At 48.3% G+C, this 27,190-nt stretch overlaps 13 protein-coding genes across 13 annotated transcripts; 8 read left to right on the top strand and 5 right to left on the bottom strand.

The window, feature by feature from the left end:
• Positions 1 to 1,719: 1,719 nt before the first annotated feature.
• On the top strand, positions 1,720 to 2,926 carry EV420DRAFT_1724792 (uncharacterized protein; the record flags this gene model as incomplete). The annotated part of the gene is made up of 4 exons (XM_060479815.1): positions 1,720 to 2,239; positions 2,301 to 2,370; positions 2,527 to 2,829; positions 2,894 to 2,926. Exons 1-4 carry the CDS (start codon positions 1,977 to 1,979, stop codon positions 2,924 to 2,926), a joined length of 669 nt encoding a protein of 222 aa, XP_060335424.1. The 5' UTR covers positions 1,720 to 1,976.
• On the top strand, positions 2,894 to 3,383 carry EV420DRAFT_1036291 (uncharacterized protein). Its single transcript, XM_060465438.1, has 2 exons — positions 2,894 to 3,306; positions 3,361 to 3,383. Exon 1 carries the CDS (start codon positions 2,974 to 2,976, stop codon positions 3,238 to 3,240), a length of 267 nt encoding a protein of 88 aa, XP_060335425.1. The 5' UTR covers positions 2,894 to 2,973; the 3' UTR covers positions 3,241 to 3,306; positions 3,361 to 3,383.
• Positions 3,384 to 4,142: 759 nt separating this feature from the next.
• Positions 4,143 to 8,689, bottom strand: EV420DRAFT_1515797 (mono-functional DNA-alkylating methyl methanesulfonate N-term-domain-containing protein). Its single transcript, XM_060471907.1, is given in 23 exon segments — positions 4,143 to 4,254; positions 4,298 to 4,336; positions 4,371 to 4,423; positions 4,455 to 4,585; positions 4,651 to 4,713; positions 4,835 to 4,902; positions 4,928 to 5,083; positions 5,148 to 5,360; positions 5,380 to 5,417; positions 5,466 to 5,619; positions 5,673 to 5,792; positions 5,900 to 6,323; positions 6,373 to 6,423; positions 6,482 to 6,701; positions 6,723 to 6,882; positions 6,903 to 6,934; positions 6,970 to 6,994; positions 7,043 to 7,144; positions 7,209 to 7,367; positions 7,422 to 7,542; positions 7,596 to 8,087; positions 8,137 to 8,402; positions 8,452 to 8,689. The coding sequence occupies 23 exon segments, from the start codon at positions 8,659 to 8,661 to the stop codon at positions 4,213 to 4,215; spliced, it is 3,339 nt and encodes a 1,112-aa protein (XP_060335426.1). The 5' UTR covers positions 8,662 to 8,689; the 3' UTR covers positions 4,143 to 4,212.
• Positions 8,690 to 8,789: 100 nt separating this feature from the next.
• On the top strand, positions 8,790 to 10,238 carry EV420DRAFT_1036375 (uncharacterized protein). The gene is made up of 6 exons (XM_060465439.1): positions 8,790 to 9,078; positions 9,131 to 9,182; positions 9,235 to 9,542; positions 9,604 to 9,650; positions 9,704 to 9,970; positions 10,036 to 10,238. The coding sequence occupies exons 1-6, from the start codon at positions 8,836 to 8,838 to the stop codon at positions 10,196 to 10,198; spliced, it is 1,080 nt and encodes a 359-aa protein (XP_060335427.1). The 5' UTR covers positions 8,790 to 8,835; the 3' UTR covers positions 10,199 to 10,238.
• Positions 10,239 to 10,278: 40 nt separating this feature from the next.
• On the bottom strand, positions 10,279 to 11,422 carry EV420DRAFT_1475807 (Mdm33 family-domain-containing protein; the record flags this gene model as incomplete). The annotated part of the gene is made up of 2 exons (XM_060469293.1): positions 10,279 to 10,988; positions 11,056 to 11,422. The coding sequence occupies 2 exons, from the start codon at positions 11,420 to 11,422 to the stop codon at positions 10,279 to 10,281; spliced, it is 1,077 nt and encodes a 358-aa protein (XP_060335428.1).
• A 63-nt stretch (positions 11,423 to 11,485) lies between these two features.
• Positions 11,486 to 13,588, top strand: EV420DRAFT_1036404 (uncharacterized protein). The gene is made up of 6 exons (XM_060465440.1): positions 11,486 to 11,574; positions 11,634 to 12,245; positions 12,302 to 12,386; positions 12,438 to 12,742; positions 12,792 to 13,294; positions 13,343 to 13,588. Exons 2-6 carry the CDS (start codon positions 11,676 to 11,678, stop codon positions 13,557 to 13,559), a joined length of 1,680 nt encoding a protein of 559 aa, XP_060335429.1. The 5' UTR covers positions 11,486 to 11,574; positions 11,634 to 11,675; the 3' UTR covers positions 13,560 to 13,588.
• Positions 13,589 to 14,017: 429 nt separating this feature from the next.
• Positions 14,018 to 16,357, bottom strand: EV420DRAFT_1263205 (putative cytochrome P450 oxidoreductase; the record flags this gene model as incomplete). Its single annotated transcript, XM_060467159.1, has 4 exons — positions 14,018 to 14,494; positions 14,550 to 15,508; positions 15,558 to 16,125; positions 16,178 to 16,357. 4 exons carry the CDS (start codon positions 16,355 to 16,357, stop codon positions 14,018 to 14,020), a joined length of 2,184 nt encoding a protein of 727 aa, XP_060335430.1.
• Positions 16,358 to 17,498: 1,141 nt separating this feature from the next.
• On the top strand, positions 17,499 to 18,281 carry EV420DRAFT_1036483 (HIT-like protein). Its single transcript, XM_060465442.1, has 4 exons — positions 17,499 to 17,701; positions 17,762 to 17,896; positions 17,949 to 18,014; positions 18,125 to 18,281. Exons 1-4 carry the CDS (start codon positions 17,557 to 17,559, stop codon positions 18,238 to 18,240), a joined length of 462 nt encoding a protein of 153 aa, XP_060335431.1. The 5' UTR covers positions 17,499 to 17,556; the 3' UTR covers positions 18,241 to 18,281.
• On the bottom strand, positions 18,051 to 20,036 carry EV420DRAFT_1036490 (uncharacterized protein). Its single transcript, XM_060465443.1, has 3 exons — positions 19,985 to 20,036; positions 18,606 to 19,927; positions 18,051 to 18,540 (listed from the first exon to the last, which is right to left on the bottom strand). Exons 2-3 carry the CDS (start codon positions 19,913 to 19,915, stop codon positions 18,459 to 18,461), a joined length of 1,392 nt encoding a protein of 463 aa, XP_060335432.1. The 5' UTR covers positions 19,916 to 19,927; positions 19,985 to 20,036; the 3' UTR covers positions 18,051 to 18,458.
• Positions 20,037 to 20,142: 106 nt separating this feature from the next.
• EV420DRAFT_1036500 (uncharacterized protein) lies at positions 20,143 to 21,656 on the top strand. The gene is made up of 3 exons (XM_060465444.1): positions 20,143 to 20,977; positions 21,039 to 21,450; positions 21,504 to 21,656. Exons 1-3 carry the CDS (start codon positions 20,206 to 20,208, stop codon positions 21,508 to 21,510), a joined length of 1,191 nt encoding a protein of 396 aa, XP_060335433.1. The 5' UTR covers positions 20,143 to 20,205; the 3' UTR covers positions 21,511 to 21,656.
• A 1,289-nt stretch (positions 21,657 to 22,945) lies between these two features.
• EV420DRAFT_1302574 (signal transduction histidine kinase) lies at positions 22,946 to 24,362 on the top strand. The gene is made up of 3 exons (XM_060468420.1): positions 22,946 to 23,363; positions 23,424 to 23,572; positions 23,619 to 24,362. Exons 1-3 carry the CDS (start codon positions 23,115 to 23,117, stop codon positions 23,896 to 23,898), a joined length of 678 nt encoding a protein of 225 aa, XP_060335434.1. The 5' UTR covers positions 22,946 to 23,114; the 3' UTR covers positions 23,899 to 24,362.
• EV420DRAFT_1036615 (uncharacterized protein) lies at positions 24,294 to 25,407 on the top strand. The gene is made up of 4 exons (XM_060465446.1): positions 24,294 to 24,705; positions 24,761 to 24,993; positions 25,046 to 25,171; positions 25,219 to 25,407. Exons 1-2 carry the CDS (start codon positions 24,656 to 24,658, stop codon positions 24,987 to 24,989), a joined length of 279 nt encoding a protein of 92 aa, XP_060335435.1. The 5' UTR covers positions 24,294 to 24,655; the 3' UTR covers positions 24,990 to 24,993; positions 25,046 to 25,171; positions 25,219 to 25,407.
• On the bottom strand, positions 25,236 to 27,034 carry EV420DRAFT_1263239 (CAIB/BAIF family enzyme; the record flags this gene model as incomplete). Its single annotated transcript, XM_060467160.1, has 10 exons — positions 25,236 to 25,301; positions 25,357 to 25,464; positions 25,517 to 25,549; positions 25,604 to 25,655; positions 25,715 to 25,884; positions 25,939 to 26,088; positions 26,150 to 26,306; positions 26,359 to 26,437; positions 26,489 to 26,758; positions 26,815 to 27,034. The coding sequence occupies 10 exons, from the start codon at positions 27,032 to 27,034 to the stop codon at positions 25,236 to 25,238; spliced, it is 1,305 nt and encodes a 434-aa protein (XP_060335436.1).
• Positions 27,035 to 27,190: the final 156 nt, after the last annotated feature.

The following is a 27,190-nucleotide window of genomic DNA, read 5'->3' on the forward strand; positions in this document are numbered from 1 at the left end:
ACCAGGAAGAGATGAGATAATACAATGCTGTACGAGATCATTAGCAAAGCTTCATGTTCAGATGGTGAAACACGTACCATGCATGGAGGTATTACTTATTTGCGCAGAATTTATCATCACTAGAAGATTGTCTGGGACATGGGAGAGAGCGAGCAGAGAGTAGCCGAGTACCAGTCATCGCACATAAAGACAACCCAAGAATCTAGCGTCAGAAGGAGAATTCGGAAGGTCACCAAAGACTGTGAGGTACCCGCCCAGGCCCTAGAATACAGGATCAATTGGACGAGGCAGCCACAACGACGAGGGAAAGAGCAGGGATGACAAGAAGTCGGAGTCTGAATTCACGCGATATCAACATTCACGTGATCTCTTCGGAGTTCGAATGAACTTAGAGCAAAATTCCACTCGCCAATTCAACGCACCATCGCTGAGCACCCATCAAGCGGCAGCGCACGGAACTCGTAATACATGTCTATATCAGTTTCGTTGATGTCTGTAGTTAATATCATAACATTTTAGGGTTTATCCCTCTCAGCCAATCATTGGATGATAATCATCCTTTGGAAAGATGTAAATTCATCCTACAATCTCCACAGGCTTCAGCCTAAGTCATCAACCAAAGGCAGATGAGAAACTATCCTAGGAGTCCTACAAGATATCATCCAAGATGTAGGTTGAATTGAAATCAACCAAATAGTAGCCATGTCTAGAATGAAGGCTGCTTATCAGCCTAGAACGTACTGATTATCATCCTGATCGGGCTTCACGGTGAACATACCACAACTCTCCTGGACTCTTAGGGAAAAACCTTATTAAACCGATGGATCTCTTGGACAATTACACCTCAAAACCTCAATCGCTACATTATTCTCCCTTGCTTTTGTGACTATGCGACGATCAGAGTGGAGTATCAGTCGAAAAAGGGGAGCTTCTGTTACTCAACTGCCTCACTTGCAGGCTTGAAAAAAAAGTGACATCATCATAAACATCGGACAAGCTACCGTCCAAGCGCCGCTACGCACACTCCCACTCTTCAACAAATACTCCACCGACCCACCCAGTACCAATGAGTGAGTGTGAAAAACGCGGAGGGGAACGCTAGCCTTCCCTAAGACGATAGGCTGGTCGTACCCCTGAATGGGACATGGTCAATACAGGAGCGGTAAGGTAATTCCAGCTTTGTCAGCGTTGTCTTCTTAGAGTGCAGGGTTCACAAAGGGGATAGCCTTTGTCGGGAGTGGGTGCAAGCATGCGATGGTTCATCGAGAATGCGATCGACGATTGCTGAGAGAAACGGATTGCAAGTCAAAGGGACAGGTCGGAGATGCTCCGTTGGTAAACAGAGTTGATAACATCTGGGTTGTGTGCAAGCCATACTCATGAAGGGAATCACGTACCTCCTGCTTCTTGGGACCAGATCCTATCGGAATCCATAAGACAGCGGTACCTCTCCTGATAAGCAACTCGGAGGCATTCCGCGCCTTCCCTACAAAAATTTGAGTACGGTTCTGCTCAGTCCTCCAAGTACGTTATACTGGTCCTCTCAACGAAGTTCTTGCCATTGTACGACAAAAAGGTATAGAGTCAACGTGTTTCTGAGGTTTATGTTTTGGTTGACCGGCAAAGGTGTTGGTTTAGCGACGGCGGTAGTATTGGGTATAGGTGAGGTATTTCGGAGTGTCGTTGGCGGGACAAGACGCGTCGGAGTTTGCCGAAGCACCTTGGCCCCTCTGCCTGCTTTTTCTTCACTTTCAATGTCATCATGTCCGACTACCCAGAGACACTGTCTTGGCAAGAATTCCTAGGTCTTCGCTCTCGTACCACTCCAGGACCAACATAAAAGATCTGTCTTCTGCTGACACAGAACCGTATTCCGCGACCATACATACCCCCGATCGAATTTCTCCGGCAGAGTGGTGTTGACTCCCAATCTCAAGGGCCGAATCCTTCGACCTTTGGAGCTGCTTTTTGACGAGATGGGAATCCTCGACGACCAAGTCCCTTTCACCGTTACCGTTACCTCAAAAATTCATACTTTGTTCGAGGAAGCCAAAACCCCAAAAGTCGAACACGAACACAATGCCGCATGGGTCATCCACTATTGCATACACACCATCGTCTCAGAAGTCCTCAACGCCCTTGATAATACCCTCTCCGTGGATAGACGAACGCCTTCTCGTGATTTTCCCTCATTCGGCTACGTGGATTTCATTACTCACCAAGGTACCGACAATGAGCTGTAAGACATCAAGGCAGTTGCTGTTCAGACAAGCATCCCCTCGAGTAGTGTGTCACTACAGTAACGAGCTTCAGCGCCCGCAAGTATATGAACCTGGGGCGCAACAAGACCCCAAAGCCATTGCTGCTGAAGTAAGTCTACTTCAATATTCACCCAGTCACTGAAAGTAACTGGCCGTAGACTTGGCTTCCAGTGTACACTTCCCATGGACACCCTTTGGCATCTTCTTTATGGGAATATCTGCTATTCTGATAGAGCGAGGTGCGCCATTTCCCTTTGACGTCTAGGATGTCGGGCTCATTCGCTCGCAAGTAACCCGTACAGCACTTTGTTGTTGTCCCCGCACTCCCATCTGTATGGGCGATGATAATCCGTACCCGTATGATGTCAGCAATGAAGGCGGCGTCCGTATGGCGGTTCTTACGAGTCTACTCCTTCCGGGTGTCACGGTGGATGCTCCTGCTCCGCTACCGGCTTTGAGAAATCCTGTTGGTCTGACGCACCTCTCAACTTCCTCGAACGGATCTGACGTGACAAATATTTCTCACCATGACGCTCTCTCAGAGTCCGGACGACAGACTTTATCAGCGGTGCGTCTGTGAATCAAATCAACTTCATCCTTCTGACGTGATTCCCAGTTATTGTTCTACATAGATCATCCTGGAGGATCTCCGGCTCCTCGCCTAGCGTATCACTTATGAGGCCTTGCAGTCGAATTCGTCCATTGACACTCCATGCTTTCTCCCGAAACATCCCAAGGGACAAGAAGGGGGTTTTTTGTATTATCGATTTTGAGCGTGCATCCTACGATCACTCTTGCTCTACGGCCCTGTTTGGAACTCGACAGTCTGGCGCGCAAGTTTGAGTCTCTTGCAGAAGGGTGGCGGAGAGTGATGTTTCCGTTGTACCTTGTATACTTAGTACAGAACGTGTCTGACGAAAAATCGTATACACTATCTTGCGAATCTTTTTCAACCGATTCGAAGCGGTTTACATGCTGATATCAGCGAAACGTATGTTGTTCTGTCGCCACCATGGTATGAAGTTAAAGCTGAATGTGAGTCTCGGTGAGTTTTCTTTTCTTCAATGGTATACTAACGAAAGTTTTGATGGTTAAAAAGATTGAAGAGCGGATCCAAATGCGTCTTAATGAGCTTAAGGTTGCAGCTGTCAAGGAGGAGCGCGATATAGAGCTTACAGCTCTCAGGGAGGAGCTTGGTAGCGGGGCGTGCGGTTGTCAAAGAGTGCATAGATTTTGAAACTATTTGGAAAGATCTACGGGAGGTCCAAGACGTGCTTGCTGGGGTACGCACATGAAGTTTACTCTTCTCTAGAGTTTTACTCACTAATCACTTGTTCATGTGTCTAGAATACGAACGCGCATGACAAGTTACAACCTCTGTCTGACTCGGCATGGCGCGGGAAAGAATCCTTAGTGTCGCTGGCGATCGGCTTCGAAGATTGGAGTGCCTTCAACTAAAGTTTGTCTTGACGAGATATTAGGGTTTGCACAGCGGGCTTTTGATGATGGGCTTACTCGTCCGCCGTTTGATTCGGTGCATCGAGGTATCCCTGGTCAAGAACTAACTCAGCCTGCAGAGCACCATGTGTGACACAGCCACTGCCTCCGAACAGGCCCGTGGTATCGAGATTGCCGGCTACGTTTTCGTGCGGAAGATTTTGTCTCGATGGCCCGGGCCTTCCTCGTGTCTCTTAAAAGTGACTAATTCCCCTAATTCTCCTGGTAGTGCCTCCTTCTTCAATCATACAACCCACATTGAGTCGCTATATGGAATACAAACGGGCGCAGTGATCTTTACCTGCAAGTTACCATCTTCGTACAACATGAACTTACTCGCTAGAGAGAACTTAGCCTTTGGAAGAAACGCTATACTCTCATTACTAGACCGAGCATCCACAACTTCCCACAAATACAATTGACCTCTTAATCATACATGTTTCTTTCCATAAATCTAATGCATGTTCTGCAACGCTTCAAGTACCTTCCGCGTGTCCTCCCTCCGGTAGCTCCGAATTATTGCCAAATATCTTCTCAACACACTCTGGATCTGATGTGAGTAGCAGCTCCAAAAAAGTCTCCATCCACGAAGCCATACGAAGCCTCGTCGACGGGTCTGGGCCTAGTGTTCTTCGGAGCCCGATAACGTGCGTGGCTGACGCCCCCTACACCGAAAATCACCTGCCCCATATCCACCGGAGGTCCTCAGGTGTGCGGCAAGCCGTTCGTCAGTCACGTCGACAATAACCCCAATACGTCCGGAGCTGGTACAGAATAAGTGTGTTGGTTCAGAGCCAGGGTACTGTCGTCTTTGGGGGTAATGGAGCCTAGCCACCCATCATCAGTTACCACTATCTGGCGGTGAGGGGCTTAAATTTTACCTCGAAGGAACTTGGATACAAGGTCACCAATATGATAGAAGGCCGTCGCGATTGAGCACCGGTCGAGCATGTACCTGTGTCCAATGAGAACGAAAACAGGTTAAACGCATCCTAAAATACAAAACGCATAAGTAATATTGTCCCTAGAGATGAGAATAATTACACTAGCCCCAATGATTCCCTTCCCCTCGCCACGTCTCCACAGCTAACGGCCATAGTGGTTCATAATCCCTCGCGATAATATCCAAACGCGACCCCGGGTCCTGGCGTGATCTGGAGCAGAGAGACGGACTGTATGCAGTCGCACGCTACGAGGCAATCATCCCCCCGCGCCACCACGTTAGCGACAATTGTAGTTGTGGTTCCAGACAGACAATTTCGATAAGGAGAGAAAGCAGAAGGTTCCGGTTCGTTCTCTACGATTGTTAAGCGATACAGTAATACCTGCCATCAAACTAGTAAGGAGAAGCTGCGTGAATTGGAAGAGTAACATACAGAAGAGTTGAACCGCGGCAGCTATGAGGCCGCCTGTAGTCGTCGCTAGCGAATACGGGCACCCGTTTATCTCAGCCGATGTAACCGGAGAAAGCGTCGCGTCTGGACCAGATTTATGTGCTTCGAGGACGATCAACTTCCCCCGAGTCGGCTCGCTTTCTCCAGGTTCATACACGTATGCTCCGAGACAGAAAAATATCCTTGATTCGCCCTTTACGTCCATATTCTGATGTCGTCATCGAGACTACTGTCTCATTGTCTTTGGCGGAGAATTCACTTAAAACTGACGCAAGAGTTGAGCAGCGCAAAAGGACGACGGTTTAGTGTTCACCTTTAAAAGTTGTCTCATCTAGTAATTTGAAGAGACTACGAGTTGATTCCGCATCGCCAATTCGAAAAGGTTCTGTACGAGTGCAAACAACACCAAAAACACCTAAGGCCGGTACATGGGTAATTTTTATGGGGTTGTCAAGTCCGAGAGGTATCTGCAACAGTCCACATCAATATCCACGTGGAGAAGCACGAAACAAGCACTGACTGATTGTATATGTAGCTTATCAAGGTCTTTCACTCTGCCGATAGCCAAACCATTTGCATTGGCCAAAATGAGTGTCGATGGATAGTCATCAGAATTCAGTAAAGCGGCCGCAGAAACATCCTGCAGAAAAATGTATCAGCATTTATTAAGATCTCTGTCAACGAGAGAAACGGACCCCGAAGTATGATGTGCGAATACTGCAGTCGTCCCTTCGGGCATGAAATGACCATCGTTTTGTCAGCAACCGCCAGCACCGCGCGCGTCCCATCTCCGATTTTATTGGGGGAGAGCTCTACTGGGCCGCTCCCTAACGCCACGAGCTTCATCTCCGTAAATTGGTTCCCTGACCATACAAATGACACCACAGTCCCATTAGCCAGGCCAGCCAAGAGATAAGGCTTATAGTTATCTCCGTTCTTCTCTGTAGTACCAAAGTTATAAAAGAGGATAGATCGGACAGTTGCGGGGAGTTGGGGAGTTTCGTATTGGAAAGTAAATCCTGACGGTGCGATGTTATATATCTTGATCTGATTTGTGTGCCAGAACGCGGCAGCTACTTGGATAGAAAAGTACTTGGACTCGTTCATAGGAATGCAAGAAACACATGATATCTCCGTTGGGAGCCAGGGCGGATAGGTATCAGGACCATGCCTAGTGTTATGTTGTCAGTTCATTAGTAAGAATGACTGATAGTAGCGACTGACTTCGATTGCGGAGGAATTGCATCTGAGCAAAATACAGCTTGGTTTGTCTTGTATGTGAAAGCGGTGGTTAACCAATGTAAAATAAACCTCAACGTAAAGACTTACACGACCTGTACGAATCTTTTATTTTCGACCTTGAAGCGTAAGTAGCTGGCCCCCTGTAAGCGCCAGAGAACCTGGCTGGCATTCACACTGGCAGCAACGACATCAGCACCACCTGTCGGCTTCCAATGATCTATTTGTATAAATTTGTCAAGTAGGAAGACGCCGCGCGGTGTAACTTGCACAATCATTGACGAATTGTTATAAGACGACGTGCCGACCTCTCTGCTGTTATATTATAAACGCAAAGCGTAGGAGTGTCGGCGACGAAAACCGTTCAGGGCGGAATTCTCCAGGACAAGCGTCGAAAAAGAATTGAACCTTAAGAAATGAGTCTCTTCCAAGGTCGAAACAACTATTCCAGTATGCAAGGTGTCTTTGTATTCATCCCGAACAGGCCATATCTTGACCACGTTCGTGAGACAGCGATAGAAGCGAGTTCCTGGAAATCCACGCCTGTTCTGACGATATTGATTGAACCGTATTTTGACCGCCAGAACATGTTACCACTTGGCGCTGCGCAGAAGGTGAGACACACGAAGTGAACTATGAACGAATACTTACATGGCCGCAGTCATACAAATCCACCAGGACCGCATCCAAGATGGGTGCGATGTTTTTGAATGATGAAAGCAATTCAAGGTAGGTCCCTTCGGTCCTGATCACCTTTTCCTTTCTCTTTAGGTAACTCATCGCCGGTGGCTTTTTGCTTTCCTTTGCTAGAGGTGACAAGCCCAGATGTAGATATCGTCGGGATATCGCGGGAGATATTTATGGAAGACGACGACACTGGCGAATTATGGATTCTAAGAAGCTGGGAGTCGCCTTTGAAAGAACCCAAGTAGACAACCTGATTGGCGATGTACGTAAGTGTTCTTGGAGATGAGGTCTGAAGAATGGCTTAGTACGGGCTGGTTACTACGTAGCGTCGTCACAACTATACCTCTCCGAGGGGGATGAGAACAAGACCATGCTCATCGAACGTTGCCAGAGATAGTAAGCATAGACGTCCGAAGGAGTCACCGATTAGGAATTTGAGTGCATCGTCTCCGACTGAAGAGACACTAAAGCACACATTAGCATACGAACGACCCCGTCCAAGTGAAAGAATGCCTACGCAGTAACAGCACCAAATGGCCATAAAACCGTTCCCTTCGCTTGCCTAATCCTATCCTGCCTTTCCTTATCCTTTGCTATGGCTTCCTTTATTTGGTTTTCGTTCCCACTCTGCCTCATAGCGGCTGACTTTCGCCTCTTTTGTTCAACCTTCCTCTGCGCTTGTATGTTATTCAACGCGTAAAAGATAATCTTTCTTCCACCAACAACGAGAATACCATCGTTGTCATCGGCGCCTTCGGGAGTTGGGACGTAAATAAGTTGTGGAATGTCGTCCTCGGGATAAGGAAACGCCTCTGAGGAGATGATAGTCTGGTGCAACACGACAGATGGGTCTTGAGATAGATCAGGAATGCCGTCCCAATCCGTACCGGTTAGGTCCCGTGCCAGAAGCTGAAGTCGACGGCGATTGTCTACATGAAGTATCGCCAGAGCGAATGTCTCGTCGGGCAAGGAGAGAAGTGCCATGCTGAGAATACTGTTCTCGGGTATTCTAGTTCAAAGTGAGCCAATAATCACCAATGAAAGGTTGAAACACGCACGAAATATCGACGTCCTTGACATAGACTCCATTCTCAAGCATTAAGACCTTGAGTTTTCCTTGATAGCAGCTGACAACTCCCAACTGACCCGATGGGTCGACAAGGATATCGGTGAAGAACTCGGCTGGTCTAAGGCTCGGACTCCGCTCAGATAGTGACAATTGCTTATCCAGCTTCAGATTTTGCTCCCTCTCAGAAAACGATAAGAACAATAATTCTGGTTCCGGCTGATCAAGCAAGACCACAACATTTGACCGAGCCGAATCCTACAAAAAAGCTCAATAGAAGAGATAGTGTTTCAAATGCAAAACGCACAGTTATAGGTACCTCCTTCACCGACAAGACCTTACCCCAGATCTGAAGCGTACACGCAAGCTTCAATCCAGTGCTCTCAATGGTATGGACTTCGATAGCATTGAGCTTGGCGACAACAAGATGCTCAGCAGTGGATGAAAGACGACACTTGCAGGAAGAAACAACGGCGGACGGTGGATGGAAAGTTGACACAATTCTTGTCGCATTCATCGTCGCCGACGTTCAACGTACAGCTTCGACGGACCGGCATGATCATCGAGGATTCGCCTGACTGACAAATGCCCATGACGTACGCCGCACGTGAGGTGAACGCGTCGCTTCGGGGAACTCGCGCGCCTCTTTCTTGTTTCCATCATGGGCTGTGGATCAACTTGATTTCGTACCATGGCAAGAGCAAAAAAAGCCCGCTCACAGAATGCTCCCAGTATCACAAAGAATGCCACACCCAGCGCGGTGAAGACTCCAGGCTACAAGCTTGGGATCTTCTGGTCTCTAATGACCCTTTTCGTCGCCATATTCTTTGCTTTCTTATATGATGTTTATTTCAACCAAAGAAACAGTCCTCCGTTTGAGGTAGTTGATCTACCTGGGAAGGGTAAAGGTGTAGTTGCTACACGAGATATCCAGGTATGTCGCAAGACGTCTTATTGTTAGGTAAAGAGTTAACTGACTTTCGCAGCGAGGTGAACTGGTGATTCGAGAGAAGCCTTTGTTTATTGTGCCCTACTCTAGTCCGTATTTTCTCTACCCTGGGTGGTGCCAGTATCTGATGATCATATTCAGCCTCTGATTCGCCTGCTGCACTGATTTCGCATCATGTCAAGTCGTTGAAAGACTTGGGCTATCACGCATTTTTCAATCTCTCTTACGTTAACTTTCCTAAGGACATGGATCCCGAGGCACATCGAGACGAGGTTGCCTTAGCTATATTCGAGACCAACGCTGTTGCAGCCGGAGAGGGTATCGGAATATTCCCTCGCATGGCGAGGTTGAATCACGGATGCTCCAGCGCGTTTAATGTTGTCTATTCTTGGCGTCCAGCAGAAGGCGAAATTGTTGTACATGCTCTACAAAATATCTCCAGAGGCCAGGTTCGTAGCGAGTTACACCACTCACCACTAAACATCTTAAAGATAATCGCACATTCAGGAGCTTTTAACAACGTATACGAACACAAAGCAACCCAGAAAAGAACGAAGGTGTGCCCTCCAGCCTTTGACTGATTGTTATTATCGAGCTAAGCACGTACTAGGGAGTTTCTTTTAGAGCACTACGGGTTTGACTGCACGTGCTCGGTCTGTTCTCTCCCCCCTTCCCAATCTCACGCATCCGACGAGCGTTTGAACTCAATCTCTGCGTTATACAAGCTATTCTCTACATGGGAGACGCATAGCATCAGCGGCGCTGAAGCGATTGATGTTGTGAGGCGCATCTGGACCTTGACAAATGAAGAAGGGTATTTCAGCGAACGCGGACAGTTATTTGCTGATGCTGCCCTGGTGGCGTTGTCTCACTCTGAGTAAGTCAATAAATAGACAACTTACATGCTTTCTCGGGGTAGAAGACTAACCATTTTCATTGTAGCGCTTCCGCTGCACGAGCCTGGGCCAAGGCTGCTGCCGAATGGTATGGGTACGAGCTGGGACAAGATTCTGAACAGGTGGCGAACATGGGTGCTATAATTTCAAAGCCTGAAGTGCACCATGCGTGGGGAACAAGAGTTCACCTAATAGTCGGAGGTCCATGATGGAAATTAACTATCCTCCACTGTCTTGTAACGTGTACATTTATTTTCAAAGCATACAATGGTATAGCTGTATTGATGTATCACCGACCGAAGCAAAGCCAGCTGAGAGCTGCAGCAGCAAATGCTCCGACAGCAATTCCGCCCGCGACGATTGGCTGGTCCCAATTCGGAGGACTTGGCTCGACGACCTTCGTAATGGCATGCTTCTCTCGTTCAGCAACCTCTTCCCGCTCCTTCTCTAATCCAAGTGCATTCTCTGCTAGCACCGTCAATACCCTAACTTGCTCCTCCAACTCCTTCCTAATCTCTGCTAACCCCGCCTCTGTAGCCTCCTTCGCCTCCCTACTCAACTCCTCTGTCTTCTTCTCGAACGTCTGCGCAAGCCGCCGTCTCTTCCACGGCTCAACGAACAGAATGGCCATGATGAACACCAGTAAATTGAGCGCCAGAACTGTGAGCTGTCCATATGTCGAGGCACTTCGGATTTTATCGGACCAAATCTGCTCCTCATGGTACCTTCCTAGAATCGCCCGCATGAGCTCGCTGAACTCCCTGTCTAGGGCTGCCTCCGAGTCGTCTACAGCGGCTTTTGCTCGCGCCTCCTCATGCTCGATCGTGTGGTCCTCACGGACGACCGCGGTAAACCGGAGGACGTCGTTGTCGTTCCATGTATGTTTACGCTGTAGCATGTCATTGACTTCACGTTGGGAATTAGACCGCTGTGCCACGGCTTTGTCGTAGGCAATCTTTGCGTCCCGACGTGCCTGTCGCGTAGCCTTTATTCGTGCCTCTAGAGGAATACGAGTTAGCCAATAGAGCAAAGATATTGAATAGGCTTGTGCACGACTTACACGCACCTTGTTCTACCACTTGACGTTTAAGGACCTCTATTTCTTCATATCCAGTGACTTTATTCAACTGCGCACCCAGTTGAGAAAAGGTAGATTTCGTTGTTTCGGTGAAATCATCGGCTCTCGTGCGCAGTGTGATAGCAGCCTGATCTGTCCATTCGAGAAGGCGATTTTTGACCTGTTGCAGGTCAATGGGCGGTTCTGCCTTGGACGACGACGGGTCCGACGGTTGTTTATCTGCCTCGGGAGATCCGGGTTCATGACGAGGTGGCGTATTGTCTGGCGAGGGTGGCTGGGCTGATTTCCATGCCGGCGTGGTCGAGAAGGAGCGAGTGGGAAAATTTCTCGACGCACGAGACGCCGCACGGAGCATGAAGGTGAAGGAACTCGACGGAGAATAAGCAAGGCGTACTAAACACGTTACGCGTTACGGGCCGAATTGGCATCGAACATCCAATTTCGTATATACGGTTTGAACATAATACTTATTCCTATACTCCGTTCTACTTAGTAGTATCCCGGCTGGTAAGTAATAATTAATAAAGTATGAGCGAAGCTTATTATCTAAGCTTACTGTTGTGCAGTCGGATCCCCCTATGTACAGCGGTCATCCTTAAACTTCCAACATGACCACCCTGTCGCTATCCTGGCGAGAATTTTTAAATTTGCGGTTTCCTTCTCATCCCAGGATTAGGGATCCCGCTTCGACTCAAACAGTACCATATTCTGCCAACATACCACCGGATCCGGAGGAATTTCTGCGTCAGAGCAGCTTGGATTCCAGTCTCCAAGACCGAGCACTTCGTCCGTTGAAGACATTCTTAGAGCAAATAGGCGTAATCGATGATCCAGTACCCCCCACCGTTACTATGAGCATCTCGATGTTGTTCGAGGAAGTTGCAAGTCAAAAACTCGAAAGCGAATACGACGTCTTATGGATACTGCAAAACGTACGAGCGGTTGTCTCAAAAGTCATCTCTGCCCTTGAATGCCCCCTCTCTGTAGCTCAACTGCATCCAGAGCCAGGCAAACTGAATTTCCTAACCCAAAATCTCGACCATCCGGACGTCATAATCAAAGCAGTCGCTGCGGACCCAAATCATCCTCAGGTACTTTATCGGTACGCGACGGAGCTCCAAGAGTCGCAGGTCTATGAACCTATAGGTCAGGAGGGCGGTAGGGCTATAGCCGTCCAAGTAAGTGTCGCCAACGCGGTGTCTTTCGCCCAGATATTGAAAGTGATTGACATTAGATATGGCTTCGCGAGTACACCTTTACGCCACAGGCAGATTTCGGCTTGTTTTTTAGCGGGATATCCGCTATTTTGACAGAACGTGGTGCGCTGTTTTCTGTTTGATGCCTGGTTTAATGTCTCACTTACTTTCAAGTGACATACAATAGTGGAGAGCACGCTTTACTGGTGTCCCCGCACTACCATCTTTTTGATGACGACAACCCTCCCGTGTACGACTTCTGTACGCCCCACGACGAAGGTGGACTTCCACTTTTGGCAGTTCTGACCAGTCTACTACTTCCTGGCATCATCCTGGACGCCATTCCTCAGCTGCCAGCACTGGCAAACCCTCTCAAGATGCGCTCCCCGGGAAGGTTGAGTCTCTCGTCCAAGCCGAAACAGGACAAACCGGCTCCTATTGAAGAAGATGTTGTGATTATCGACCCCCCACCATCGGCAGTGCGTTCATCATAGAGTCATCTCACCCATCTTTTACACAACTTTCCAGCTGTTATTCTATGTGGATCATGTTGGCGCATCTGCGGCTCCTCGCACACTTTTTCGTTATGGGAGTTTATCCTTGGGTAATTCCGTTGGCCTACCGCCTCTGTCACTCTCTGGTAGTGCTAGCAGCTCTGTTGCGCCCAGCCCTGCGGTATCTTCTCCTCCGTCCATCTCGACTAATCCAATATCTTGGTCCGTGACCATCTCACAGGAAATTCATCGAGGCAACTATGCTCGGGTCTGGCGTGGCACCCTTAGCGACGGCTCCTGCATTTCTCCACTGGTGGTCAAGATGTATCCGCGGCGGCATTTCGACGTGATGAAGAAAGAGATCAAGGCCTACCAATACCTTCATAGCCATCAACTGTTCGATATCACTCCTGCCTACTATGGCGCATTTGCCATGCCCGACCAATTCTGGGCCGCCATAATCTTGGCTAATGGTGGAGAGAATGAATGTTTCAAGGATCGTTCTTGGGAGAGAGCAGGTTTTAGTCCACATGAGCTGTACGTATCTTGGTTCTTTTCTGGTTTTCACTATACATATTTAAATAGGAAGGTCATCTGGAATCACTGCAAAGCCCTTCATTCTATTGGCATGGCCCATCAGGATCTCCAGCCCAGGAATATCACGAGAGATGCAAAGGGGGTTATTCGCATCATTGACTTCGAGTATGCATTATACAACCATTCTTGTGATCTCATGTCTTGCTTGGAACTCAGCAGTTTGGGCTGTCAATTTGACTCTTTTGCGGAAAGCTGGCGCGAGTGATGTACATTCTGTTTGTACACCCTATCTACTTATGATATGTTCGAGAGTAGTACATAATTAATACATAACGACAATATCTGGTACATCTCGGGGGTCTCGGAGTACGGTGCATTCTGTCCTCATTTCTGAGATAAACATGTAGTGCTTAGGATAAGACAAGTTAGAGTGTACAATTTTCTTACTAGCTTGTTCTCTTCGCACTTGCATACTCATCGACCTGTAATTGGCTCGAAATTCGATGATCCGGGCCGAATTCCCATCGAATTCGTACAATAGGTAGTTCGTATAGAATATAATATTCTATTCCATTCTATGTAGTCAATGCATCCAGGGCATCCCGTTAATAAGTGGAATATAAAATAGTGAGTTTCGGAATGTCGTCGTTAGAGAGAAATAATGCAGGCGTCGCGGGCCATAACTGACTATGAAATTATTAACACAACCTCTGTATTAGTCGTTTAGCTCCAGACATCCAGCAAAAGTCTTGACCGCTCTTTCAGCATCTTGACTTCTGCCGTACCCTCGACTTCCGCCGATCCACCCTTGGCCTCACCCAAAATTTTCGCCAGAACCTCCTCGACAGCCTTGCTCATGTTCTTCGCCTCACCACAGATATATACGTATCCCTTTCCATTGATGATGGAATCAGAAATGTTCTGCCGGTCTTCCCAGATCAAGTCCTGCACGTAGATTTTGCTGCCGTCTGGCCTATACTTCTCTCGTGAGAAGGAACAGTGAAGCGTGAACTTTCCCTTGAGTTCCTCTTGGTACTGCGGCCACTCTTCCTTGTACAAGAAGTCCTCGGTTGATTTACGGCATCCATAGAAAAGCGTAATCCTGCCCCAGTCAGCAAGTGCATCCGGCCCGTTTTTCTCAAGAGTACGGCGTGCAAGAGCTACACGTTCTTGCACGAACCCACGGAATGGTGCGACACCCTGACAAAGAGAATTCGCGTAAGAAACGGCCGGAGAATTATTGTTAAGCACTCACAGTTCCAGGACCAATCATGATGACTGGGCTCTTCGGATTGGTTGGCAAACGGAACGTAGACCGGCGGACATGTATGGGCGATTTGTATATGGTCTCCTGACGATAAGCACCACGGGGGCCATCGATGGCATAAGCAGGGAGAGCTGCATTGGCGATACCGGCGCTCAAAGCCAGTGGAACTGTCTCTTCGTTCGCAGCATACTTGAGGTTCAACAAGAAATTGGAACCAACGCCGTACACCCAGCGGGTGGGGACCTTCTCACCCTCCGACTTGTATTTTAGGGTAACGCAAGTAACGTGGATGGAGTTGGGGTAGACCTTGGGGCTAGAAGAGATGGAGTAGTACCGGGGCTGCAGACGAGGAATGGAGGACACAATCAAGTCGAAAGGAATGTTCCAAACGGAGGTATTACTCGTCGAAGGAATAGCGGTAATGTCGTTTCCAGCAGCAGTCTGGAGAATTTCTCCAACCTTGAGGCATCCCTTGCCGACGACATCTGCGTAAGTCTCCTTGTTAGAGTTGACTTCCTTTAAGAAAGCCTCTGCTTCGGGAGTAGGAGCGAATTTAGAGAAGGAACCGAGAATCTGACGGCCAGCCATAGCACTAATATCGATGTAGTGGCGAAGGACAGTGGCATATGTAGTTGGAACAGGGAAGGGGACCTTGGCGAGTGCGGGGTCAAGGGATTCAATACCAATGACGGTGTCCCTCTTGTCGTAAAGACCGAGAGCACAAAGAAGACGGTCGACTTCGATTTCAGCATTAGTGGGCCAAACACCGACGTGATCTCCATGCTGATAAGTAATGCCTGAGCCCTCGATGTTAAGCTCAACGTGAACGCAGTTCCTTTCGCCGGTCACCGAGAAAAGTTCCCGTGCAACAGCGATTGGAGCGGCATAAGGATTCTTGGCATCGTGAATGCCCTTTGTCTTCGTGAGAGCGCGTGCGGAAAGTTCGCCTAAGCAACCTGTCAGTGCGAAACGACCAATCAAGAATAGGCTCCGTACCGAGGTAAATTTTCTCCTCCGGGTGAGATGCCAATTCCGAAACTGCGAAGTCAGCGCTGTCGCCACCTTGACCTTCCTCAACACCTAAGGCCTTGGCAAAAGCCTCCCACATGCCATCCTTCCACTCAAGGTAGTCCTCCTCCATGCTCTTGTCATCATCACCCTCGCCACGCTCGCCGATACGAGTAGCACCCATGCCAGTCAAGTATTGGTCAACCTGCCTCGCGACCAAGTTGTAATGCTCGTACGTCTTGTTACCCAACCCGAAAAGAACGTATTTGAGATTTTCCAGTCGGTGAGAACCCTGGCTGAACTCGAAGGAATCTTCGCTCAAGTTCTGCAAAAGAGTGACCGCGTTATCTGTGGGCTCACCTTCGCCATAGCTAGCCATGACGAAGATAGCAGCAGAGCCTTCCGGAAGACTGTCTAATGTCTCAAAGTCGTATTCCTCGGGGTCGCAGACCAGAGAGGTCAGACCGAACTTGGCTTTGGCTTCTTTGGCGAGACGAATAGCGTACTCTTCAGCTGTACCCGTTTGTGATCCGTAGAAAATGACCAAGCGTTTGTTCTGTGTGATTTAGATGAGAAGACATGTAAAAGGAGACCCGATGGCCACGTACCCCTGCCTTCATTTTGGCCGCAAAATCCCTGGGGTTCACATCACCGGCTTGCGTAGACGTTGGCACTACAACTTTTTTCGGCTTTGCTACAGCGAAGAGTTGATCACGGAAGAGGTAGGCCGCAGCGAGGACAACGCCGATAACGAGGATGAAGACGTCGGAGGAAGACGTCGAAGACATGCTGGCGGCCAGGAAGTACGGCACTGGAGAATGGGTTGTACTGTTGAGCTCGACGTCCATGGCGGCAGAGGTGTATGAAAGGGATTGACGTTACCTGAGTAGATATATAGGTCCAGGAAGAGCCGTGAGTGCAGCGGTGATGGAAGTAAAAAGGAAAGAGGCCCAGGAATGCCCCACGCTTCGACGTGGCTCCGAATTTACCAAATGGCGTGTTGTTGCTCTGTGTCCTTTCCTTTTCGGTTTGCTTTCAGGGTCCCATCTGACCATCACGGTGTCCTTTCGCATCGCTCCGAAGTTTCTTTGCCCTTCCTTGATGCAACTCATCACTCCTGCATTCTAGATTCTCACTTATTTTCATTGTACTGCTCATGCCACGGGCCCTGGTGAAGGACTTACTACCCTTTCTTAGCGTAAGATTATTCTCTGTGATCGCAAACCGGCCATCGCCTCTCGGTCTTACGCTACTCTGTTCCCGTTATCTATCCCGAGATCCACTTTTGATTCCTTGAATGCTGTGTCAGACATCTTCTCGGCTTGTTTTGGTCCCATTTTTCACGTTGTATCCTCGACGCCCGCCCATTGCAGACGGTATCTGCCCATCTCCAACTCGTAACCAGAGTTTGACGGGCCGCAACCGACATGGAACTTTGGACTTAGTGCTACCCTTAACAATTTTATCATGTGCTCCGCGACTCGCCGTCGATAATGCTTGCTTGCAACGTCCGCTCATCGACAAATTCGACCCAGAGCCTTAGGAGCTACTTTATTCTTGTCTCAATGACCTGTGATTTCGTGCTCATATTATAGCCTTGTCTTCCCACACCTTCCGATCCAGTCGCAGAACTTGCGGTGCACGGAATTATCGGATGGGATTCCATGTAAATCGGGAGGGATTCCAGACCATTGGGCGCTGGATCTCTTACTCAGCGACGCAACTCCCAGCGGCATCGAAAGGAGTCGACACACATAGAGTGTGTGTCCGAGCTAGTAATGTCATGCGATTCACCAGACAAGGTGTAGTACTTACCAACATAACCGTGTATAAACTTCGATGAATATAAGCAAGTATCAGTACTAATTAAATGATACTATCAATTGAGTCCTCAGAAAGCTTTGAAGACGATATCAAAGATAAGATCAACCCATGACCGCGAAACTCGCAATGACCCTGACTCCCTTCGCAAGGTTTCCCTTCTACTATGACCTCTTTCCTTATCAAAGCACACGTCAACAGAAAGCCTTCAGCTTGGCATTCGGACCCTGAGTGCGCCTTCTGTCGAATCATCAACAACGAAACTCCCTCCAGACGCGTATACGAGGATGATAAGATTATTGCCATCCTAGGTTCTTGCGCATGTTCAGTCTTTTACACGGGTCTCTAAAGTTTCTACCTATCCTTCAAAGATATCCTTCCCCTACGCAAGGGCCACACTCTAGTTATTCCAAAGGTGCATTGTGCGCGCTTATCGGAACTCCCCCCGGAATTTGCTGCCGCGCTGGGAGCCGGCGTAACCAAAATCGCTCATGCTTTGACACAAGGTATGAGTGTATCGAAGCAGGTTTGATCTCCACCCTTACAAATTCAATGAAGCTCTGGACAACACCGCTTTGAATGTTGTATGCAACCAAGAATATGCACAAGCAGTCCCACATGTAAGTGGGTGCACCGATGGATCATGATGTGGCAGCTCTCTAACCAAGAATAGGTGCATTACCATATAATCCCGGCTCCTACTTTCTCTACAACTTCCACGTTGGATACCACAGTGCACAACCCTCCTTTAACGGGGCGCCAGATGCATCAAATGGAGTTCGAATCTCGAGAAGAGTTGGACGATGACGACGCTGTGTCTCTTCTGCAACTTTTAAGAGCAAAACTGTAGGTAAACTGAGAAGAGACAAATACAATATACATCGTATCAAGTGGATAGATATATCACAACCCACATTGCCAAGCTGCTAATTTTACCAGTTGCTATCTGAATCGGAAGAATACGATGGATCGTCTTCTGAAGACCCGGATGGCCAATCTACTTCATCAATGTTAACTTCAGTATTAATATACTCGATGGTCAGGCCCCTCTCTTGCTCCTTCTTCAACCTAGCGGTGATTTTCTGAATCACGAAGTGGTTCCTGTACTCTGGAGAAAGAAATCGAAGAACACGCAGGCGATCTGCACCGCCTTTCAGTGTTTCGATATCATGAGGACATCGCGACTCGATGATATCGACGGTGGGGTTGACGTACTTCGAATCGGTCTCGGTGCCAGTAGTCTTATATTCGAACGGGGCACCGACATCAAGAGTGACGACCTCTAATTTCGGAACCAAAGACGAGGAGTCACCGTGCATAAGACATTTAAAGTCTCCATTGGCAATGATCCGCAAGTTTAGGGTGAGATGCGTCAAACAGCTGGTTAAGCGAAGTATAGGTGCCATCTCCCGGCTGTTAAACGCCAGTGACGTAAGGGAACATCGAGAACGGCGAATTAGCGATACGACAGCATCGGCAACGTTGTGGTGGTGTCGAACGGTATGGAATGCAAGCGATGTCAGTAAAGGAAGGGTGAGATGGCCGAGGAATTTGGAATAGTCTCTTTCTGAAGGATAAGATCCTAGTGGTTCGCGCACAGTGAGGCTCAACAAGTGAGGAAGCGTGACATCTGGTAAGGGAGGAAGGCGTAAAACGTCCCGTCGGTCGTCAAGAGCTTGAAACGACAGTGTGCAACAAGTCAGGGTGGACGCGACAACTTTGAGCTGACGAACCACATCAACCCAATCATCACCAAGGCATAACACAGTCAGGTGTGTCAATGCACGGAACTTGAACAAGCTTTCACCCTCTGTGTATATCGTGGCGGCTGTTAACAAGGGGGCATTTTGGAAGATGTCGACCTCAAAGAAATCGTCAAGATCTCCGTCCGGTTCATCCATGATGGTCACTCTGCGAAGCAAGGGAAAGTTTGTCGCCGGTATATCGCGAGATATTTCAGACACGGGGGGCATGGAAGCAGTCTGCCATCGCATTCCATGAGATATAAGGAGGTGGAGGAAGGGCACGTCCACAGACTCGATGGATATGTGAAGAGGACACTGGCCTGAGAGTTGCAGAAATTCACTCGCGATTTCCAACTGACGGCTCTCTTTATACCTGCAGTAATCCTTCGCTACGGTACGGAAAAATCGCCACAGTGTGGGACTCGAGCGAACAAGCAACCGCCAATTACTACAGACGCGAGTCAAGAGCCACGGCATACTATTGAAGTCAAAGACAGTGCGCCGTGACTCTGCACAACCGTGCTCAAATATCTCAAGAAGGACATCTTCGGGTAGGCGACAGATGGGGGATAATAGAGATCGATGGAAGTCCAGATACTGGGCAAGCTTGGCACGGACCGTGGCCGCTTGCTGGTCAAAATCCAGAAGTGCTTCTTCGGCATTAGCAATTAGGCCTTGGATAATGGGCTTGTCCGAATCGGAGGGCAACGAGTTCGAGAATAAGAGATGCGCCATAGGCGAGGAATACGTTCGAAGACTTTTCCCCCGAATAGTATGCATGGTGCAATTAGTCTGTACCACGAGTCAAGTAAGTGACTGTATACTGGAAATTTTATCAAAGAAACGCACAGATATTCGAGTAGACAAAGGTAAAGAGCGTGGGGCGCTGAGACTGCTCGGGAATATCCGAAGTCAAGGACATACGGCATTTCGGCAGATGCAATATATGAGCTGGCTGCCGTCTTTGCCAAGTCTTTGCCGCGCTTTATTGCTCTGACCCCCACATACTCGTCAGTAACATATATCTAACCTCGATATCTCGCCCTGTTTCTCATATTTTTTTCAGGTCTATGTCTGAGCCAAACGCTAGCCTTCCTCAAGAACTCGTAGATGCAATTATCGACGAACTCTATGATTGTCGCAGTGCCCTACTATCCTGCTCTCTAGTCTCACATACATTTGTCTGTCGAACTCGCCGTTATCTTTTTGAGGTTCTCCGACTTTCCAGCCACAGATCGTGTAGACACTACCTCAAGTTGACCTCACAGTCGACGACCTCCTCTCATCTGCCGCTCTTCGTGAAGCGTGTTGAACTCCGAGGTGGAAGCCATCTGCATGCCAGCCAAAGCCTTGCCCATATTCTCCTTTTGGTCAAAAATGTGGAGCACCTCAAGCTTCATGATATTCAGTGGATAAAGTTTCCTCGCGCGACGAAAGTTGCCCTATCTTCGCATTCTTATCGATCTATCTCCTTAAAGTGCACGGAATTGCCCGGTTTTCTCAGTTTGAGCTATCTCCTTGAGGGATCACGACAGCTGCAGCATCTTTCTATCGACCGTTTAACACTCCCTTGTACTGTGGCATGCCGACCAAACGTAGTATCCGCATATATCGACACCCTGACGGTCCGTTCAACTGATATAGATGTTTTGAAAGGCTTTATTTCTGGGTCATGCGGCTTTTTCTCGTTGGACCGACTGCAAACCCTCCAATATACCATATACTGGAAGGGTAATGGTTCGGTCATTCGTGGGAACAACGATAGGGCCAGTCTGAAACTGCTGCTGCACTCTCTAAAATCAAACCTGAAGCATTTGCATATCATCGAAAAAATATATCATGGTGAGCTTGATATCCCTTTTAAGCCGCATAGAACTTCTATGATGGATCTTAATTTCCTCAGCCATCCCAGAGATGCCCCAGAATCTCCTTCCGGTAGACCTGGATATCAGCTGCCTTCATCGTCTGACTATCGACTTAAGTGACTGTAACGTCTTTCAAGATAGTACGCACGCCTTTTGCCTCCTTCCTCGCTGGATCAGCGTGCTCCAGAACTGTCCCTCGAGCTTATTGCCGAAGCAAATATATATCTGTCTTACTCGGGTCCAATCCACAACCACTCAAGACTTTTCCGTCTGGTCAGGATTGGATGATGTTCTGGGACTGGCTTCTGTGTCTTTGGAGATCACCGTGCGTTCCTCTGTCGTTGACGAGATCCCTAGTGTGGTGGACGCCATCAAGAGTCAGTTGCCTATGCTTTGTGAGCGTGGCCTCGTCAGTTTTGAAATGATAGGAGTCTTCAATGGCAGACCAAGGTGTGAATCACAAGATTTCTTCGAGAGAGTTAGACTGATCTGGAATTATCTAGGACCTGATTCAGGCATGGTTGTGATGAGCGGACGGCGTTTCGTATGCGTAGTGGCAAGGTTCTGAACATTATTCAATGAAATATAACTACTCTCGCGACGAACAGGGAAGACAGTTCGTTCCGCATGACGTGTATTCAATGTTGAAATGCTGTTCAGGAAGCCTATTTTTTATCATATAAATAACCACCTTGGTGCGAGTACATTTGTCCGGAAAGCTTGTATACGGAAACTTGATTGCATTAAGTGCGTGCTTGACCCAAAGTCGCGGTCCTTGATTAATTAATTATTCATAGAATGAAACGTGTTTTGATTGTGCTCTGATCTGTTGTATATCTAACTCGGTTAGCCTATCCTTCCTGATAGCAAGCTAATACGGCGAAGACGGCGAAGCTGCCTGTTGGATTCGCTTGACATCCAAAATCTTCCCCGGAACTTATCCTCTCAACGGCGCCAAACTGTTTTGAGCATGCCCAGGCTATACGGCTCCACTTCGGCAGGTACGAAGATCGTACGTACGACTTCATTCCGTCTCGGGACGTTTTTGGAGAGGTCTGTTACACGAAACCTCGCTGTCGCTCTCAAGTGAGGACGTCTCGGACCATACCCTCGTCATAACTCCGGCTGGAGACGATTCTGTCGGTCTTCCATTCTACCTTTCATAACATTGCTGGGTCGCTGAATGTGATGTGGTCTATTCGCACTTCCGACTTGAGGCCAGTGATGTCTTGCATCAATGAATATCTAGAACGTCAGCTGCAGGTCCAGAATCGCTTTCTGACGGATGTTTCTACAAAAACACGTTTGCCACCTTTTGTGCCTGTGATGATTGAATAAATTCTAGCCTACAAGTAACTCGGACTGCGCGTGTACCTACCCTGACTGCTCCTATATATTATTTCCATATACTGTGCTCACACAAGCTCATACAATACACTACTTTGGATAAAAGGAGTGTAGAAAGGTTTGGAGAGATGATCTCAGGGTAGTATGAAAATTTGGGCCGGGTGTTTCGAACTGTTTCGTAACATGCTTTCGCAGCTATGGGACCTAGAATGGCCGTGTGTCAACCAAAGGGCCTCGAATGTATTCAGCTCTTTATTTGACGGCATGGCTGAATGACCGGTGACTATGCGAACTTTCGGCGAAATGTTAAGATGCATATCGTCTTATGACTGAACATGTGCGACTTTTGACCGCCATGTCTTGCAGCGAATTCATCTCATTGAGGCTGCGCACGGATGAAACTGGTACCATGGATGATTCATGTATAGTAGGGGGAAGGATCGTAACAACTGGCAACACGAGGACAATCGATGGAATATGTAGAATATAATGTCAATAAATTGAATAACAGTTACGCCACTGAGGGGGGAAGATGACGTCAGACGGAGGCGGAAGCATCCGACAGGGTGATGTGTGATAGAGCCTAGCGTTGTTGCCTCTTGCAGACGGATTTTATCATACTATCAGTGAGGGCAGGCCTCGACGACATCGTACAGGGACGCTCATCATTCATCTTTGTCACCGACGTTGTTCGTGACGTCCAGCGCTTACTATCATCAACGACGTACCCTAATCCTCGCCCGACGTTCCGTTCACCGCTTACACCCATGTCCCGTACCGTGACGACTTCAGCTACTGAGCCAAGCCCCCCGTCGCCCACCCCGCTCGTCACGACCGATTCGAAATCTCCGCCATCACTGAAACCCGTCGACCACGCTGCAGTCGATGTTGCCCTAAAGAACGAACGGCCGCCGTCCGATGAGGACTCCAGCCCGACAGTAAAGACTATCGCCAGATCTCCATCGCCCGACGACTCAGCAAAATCCAACGATTCAGCTGAAACCCCAGCCCCAAAGGTGCCCTATTTTCTCTTAAACTTACCTTTTTCTCCGCTTCTTATCGTTCATATTCATTAGGCTCCATCATCTCCCACAACCATCAATATGGACACTTTTCGCCAGATTCTTGATCTTGATGAGGATGAAACACACGATTTTTCTTCCTCCATGGTTTGGGCTTACTTCACCCAAGTACGAAGTACATTCAAGAAGATGGACAGCGCACTGTGCGTACCTTTACTCATCAGTAGTACGCTGACTTACACATAACAGACAAGCAAAAGACCTCCAAGAGCTGTCATCTCTTGGTCACTTCCTTAAAGGCTCATCTGGTCAGATCGGCGTGGCCCGCGTCGAGGTCTCATGCCAGAAGATCCAGTATTATGGCAAGCTTCGTAATGAGCACGATGATGGCGATGTTTCCGATACGCAAGCACTCGACAGGATCACGGTTCTTTTGGCGCAAGTCAAGAGTGATTATGATGCTGCCGAGTGCTGGCTCAAGAAATGGTATATGGAGAGGGGCGTGGAAGGCCCACCAGCCGACGATTAACGTTACAAGTACGCTTCTTCGTCAAGTGTTTATCTTCCAGTACGTTCACCTTCTACAGGGGTTGGGAGAGGTACGTAGAGGTGACGGAAAGGACACCATTACCATTTTACCTAGGGGAAGGAAAAGGAGACGAACATACGCTTTACATGTACAGACGACGCCCCGACCGTTCTCGAGACGGATTTTCAGAGGAGGGTGGGAGGATTTTATTGTTCTACACATATGCCAAACGCGGGACGAGGTCGGCAATAATAGTCCGGTCCAATGACAGCGTATTCTCCCAACTACTGCCATAAAGCCTTTCCAGCCGAGGCTCGTTCTCATCTTCTATCTTGGTTTTCTTTTCCTCACTTGTCAGCTATTGTGTTGTTGTAATTTTCGTCCGTCATCGCTCCTTGTCTACGACTCATTTTATCTGTGTGCAAAATATTCTGGACGCGCTATCTACCCAGATAGCTACATCTGAGATGTGTGTGAGCCAACTTCACCACATGCACGGTGACAATCTTTCAACATCACGGTCTTCGAGATGTAAAGAGCATATTGGCTGCGGCAGGACCTTCGCATGACCCACATGTTAGTTCATACAACTGAGAAATGATGACTTATAAGGCAACGCGAAACATAGACTACATGTATGTTTATCAGAATAATCAGCCAGGAGAAGGTGTGCAACTGCCGCTAAGTATGAGTTCGGGCCGGAAGACCGAGCATACGGACTATGCTGACTAACCCTCTTTAAAGTTGAATCACTTCCATGGCCCGGAGGTCAGGGTTTCAAAGAGAGGTCCTGAGTCTTTACAGACGGTACGCCATATGGATTGTTCTTTGTACAATGCAAGTCTCATGTACTAGCTCCTAGGGCCCTTCGAATGGTGCAAACCAAACCCCCGTCAACGCGAGCAAAGTTCCTCCTCTTCGTCCGGTACAACTTTCACCAAAACGCGACCAATGTCTCGCCGAGGCAGGTTAGTGTCATTGAGCATCTCATGAGGCAGGGTAGGAAGCAGATTGAGATGTACGAGGATCCTTCAGTGAAGGATTGTTGGGTGTCGAAGGAGATGAGGGAGTGGAATGAGCAGCGGACGTAGGCTTGTATGTTATTCAACTTACTCTCTGAACACGAACTGTTATTATTTAATTATAGGTGTAGGGGATTTCTTATTGTACAGTCTTATGCAGCAATTCAACCACAGCAACGATTGATATTGCTACCCTGGAGAGAACACCCAATACATGCTTGTGGGTCACATACGTTTAGTTAGTTGAAAAGGTTGGTTTCTGTTCTATTATTTGAATCCAACTACTGATTATGAATAGAGCAAAGCGACAAGAGTCTATACAACACCCTTTTCTCTAAGCTTCTTGATCTCGCTTTCCGAGTATCCCAGCTCTCCCAGGACCTGCCAGCGCATATTTCCCATGGCGAAAAAGTAGATGACACAGAGAAGCACTCACCTCATTGGTATGTTGTGAGAGCCATGGGGGCGGCAAACGAACAGGCATCTTCTCTCCGTTGTATGATACAGCCGGTGCGACCAGTTTTATCTTACCTGCACGTGGATGCTATGGTTCGCGCCATCAAAAGGGTAGATACCGCCAAAACGAAGACACTTACGTCTACTTCCACTGTCACCTTCCTTGCGATTGCCTGCAAGGAATTTCAGATGTGAGAAGAGACGAACGTGCCAGCTGAATCAAATACCTGAGGGTGTTCGAAAGTCTCCCGAATGTTGTTGATAGGTCCGTACGGAACACTGAGAGAACAGTCCATCAGTCTACGGAAGAAGGTAAAAGCTGACATTTTCTGTTATACCCGATCCCTTCAAACATCGCTAGCCATTCGTCGCGATTCTTCGTCATGAGGATATCAGTGATTATCTTCACAAGCTCCTCCCTATTCTGAACGCGGACGATGTTGGAAGAGAACTTAGGGTCTTCAGGAAGGTCGGGCCGGGAGAGAATCTTGGTACAGAACGATGTGAACTAAAGTAGGGAACTTTAACCCAAACGAGTCCATCAACTGCAAGAATTACGCACCTGCCTGTCATTCCCAGCGCCTATCATGATAAAGCCATCTTTACACGGGAAAACCTGGTAAGGGACTATCGATGGATGTGCAGTACCGTGCCTGGAGGCCTCTTTGTTGGCGATCAAGTAGTTGGATGCTATGTTTGCTAATCCCGCGATCTATTACCAGGTACTAGTTAGTGAAAGGCAACCGATCGATGATGCTCGGGGACAATCTGACCTGAGTCTCGAATAAGTTGCAATCTATCCAAACGCCTTTTCCAGTTTGCTGGCGCGATAACAGTCCGGCCATGATTGCACCATGTGCATAAAGACCAGTAGCGATATCGGTGGCTGCTACACCTACTTTGGACGGAGGACGGTTGGGTTCACCTGTTCTGAAGAAGACAAGCTCAAGGGTGATCGAACAGAATGGTCAAAACAACATACATATGCATCAACCCCGCTTCACCTTCAATAATCACATCATAGCCCGCTGCTTTTCTATACGGACCGGTTTGTCCATAGCCTAGAGTTCGATCAGCGTGGGGTCCAAGCACTACCTAAATAACCACCCCACCAGTAATTGAAGCGTACACCAAGCGTGGATTAATCTCCCTACAATCCTCCCACCCCAGCTTCATTTCAGCGAGTTTACCGGAAATATAGTTTTCCACAAGTACATCAGACTGGGCGACGAGCTTGTGCAAGATAGCAATACCCTCATCCGACTTGAAATTGATCGTGATGGAACGTTTGTTACGATTGACTGCTAAAAAGTAGGCGGATTCGGGAGGAAGAGTTTGATCGGCTGAAGAAAGAAGAGGGGCTGAGGGAGCGTTCCACGTTCCTTGGAAGGGGCAAGGGGAGGTCAGGAACCAATCATTGCGGTGAAGAAACATTTACTCGTGTCGTCGCCTTTTCCACACTGTTCAACCTTGATCACGTCTGCCCCTAAGTCTGCAAGTAGCATGGTCGCGGTAGGGCCTGCGAGCACCCGCGTCAGGTCAAGGATCTTGACACCCTTGAGTGGAGGTGGTATTCCACCCGCTACATTCCGCTGTGTTTGCAAGAAACGCAATCCGGAACGTGTGCAGCGACCTATGAACAACTTGGAGGCAAGCATGTTCGAATGTTCGTGTCGGCCCGATGGAACCCGATGGGCACCGGAATTGTCGGCTACTGGTGTTTCAATTTTCGGAGTTACTTTACTTCTCTTACTCTCCCTGAAGCTTCACGAGTCTCGACTGCATTTCGTCAACGATGGATGGAATGTGGAATT

The sequence above is a fragment of the Desarmillaria tabescens genome (genome assembly GCF_030435595.1).
Source record: "Desarmillaria tabescens strain CCBAS 213 chromosome Unknown EV420scaffold_6, whole genome shotgun sequence".
Lineage (NCBI taxonomy): Eukaryota > Fungi > Basidiomycota > Agaricomycetes > Agaricales > Physalacriaceae > Desarmillaria > Desarmillaria tabescens.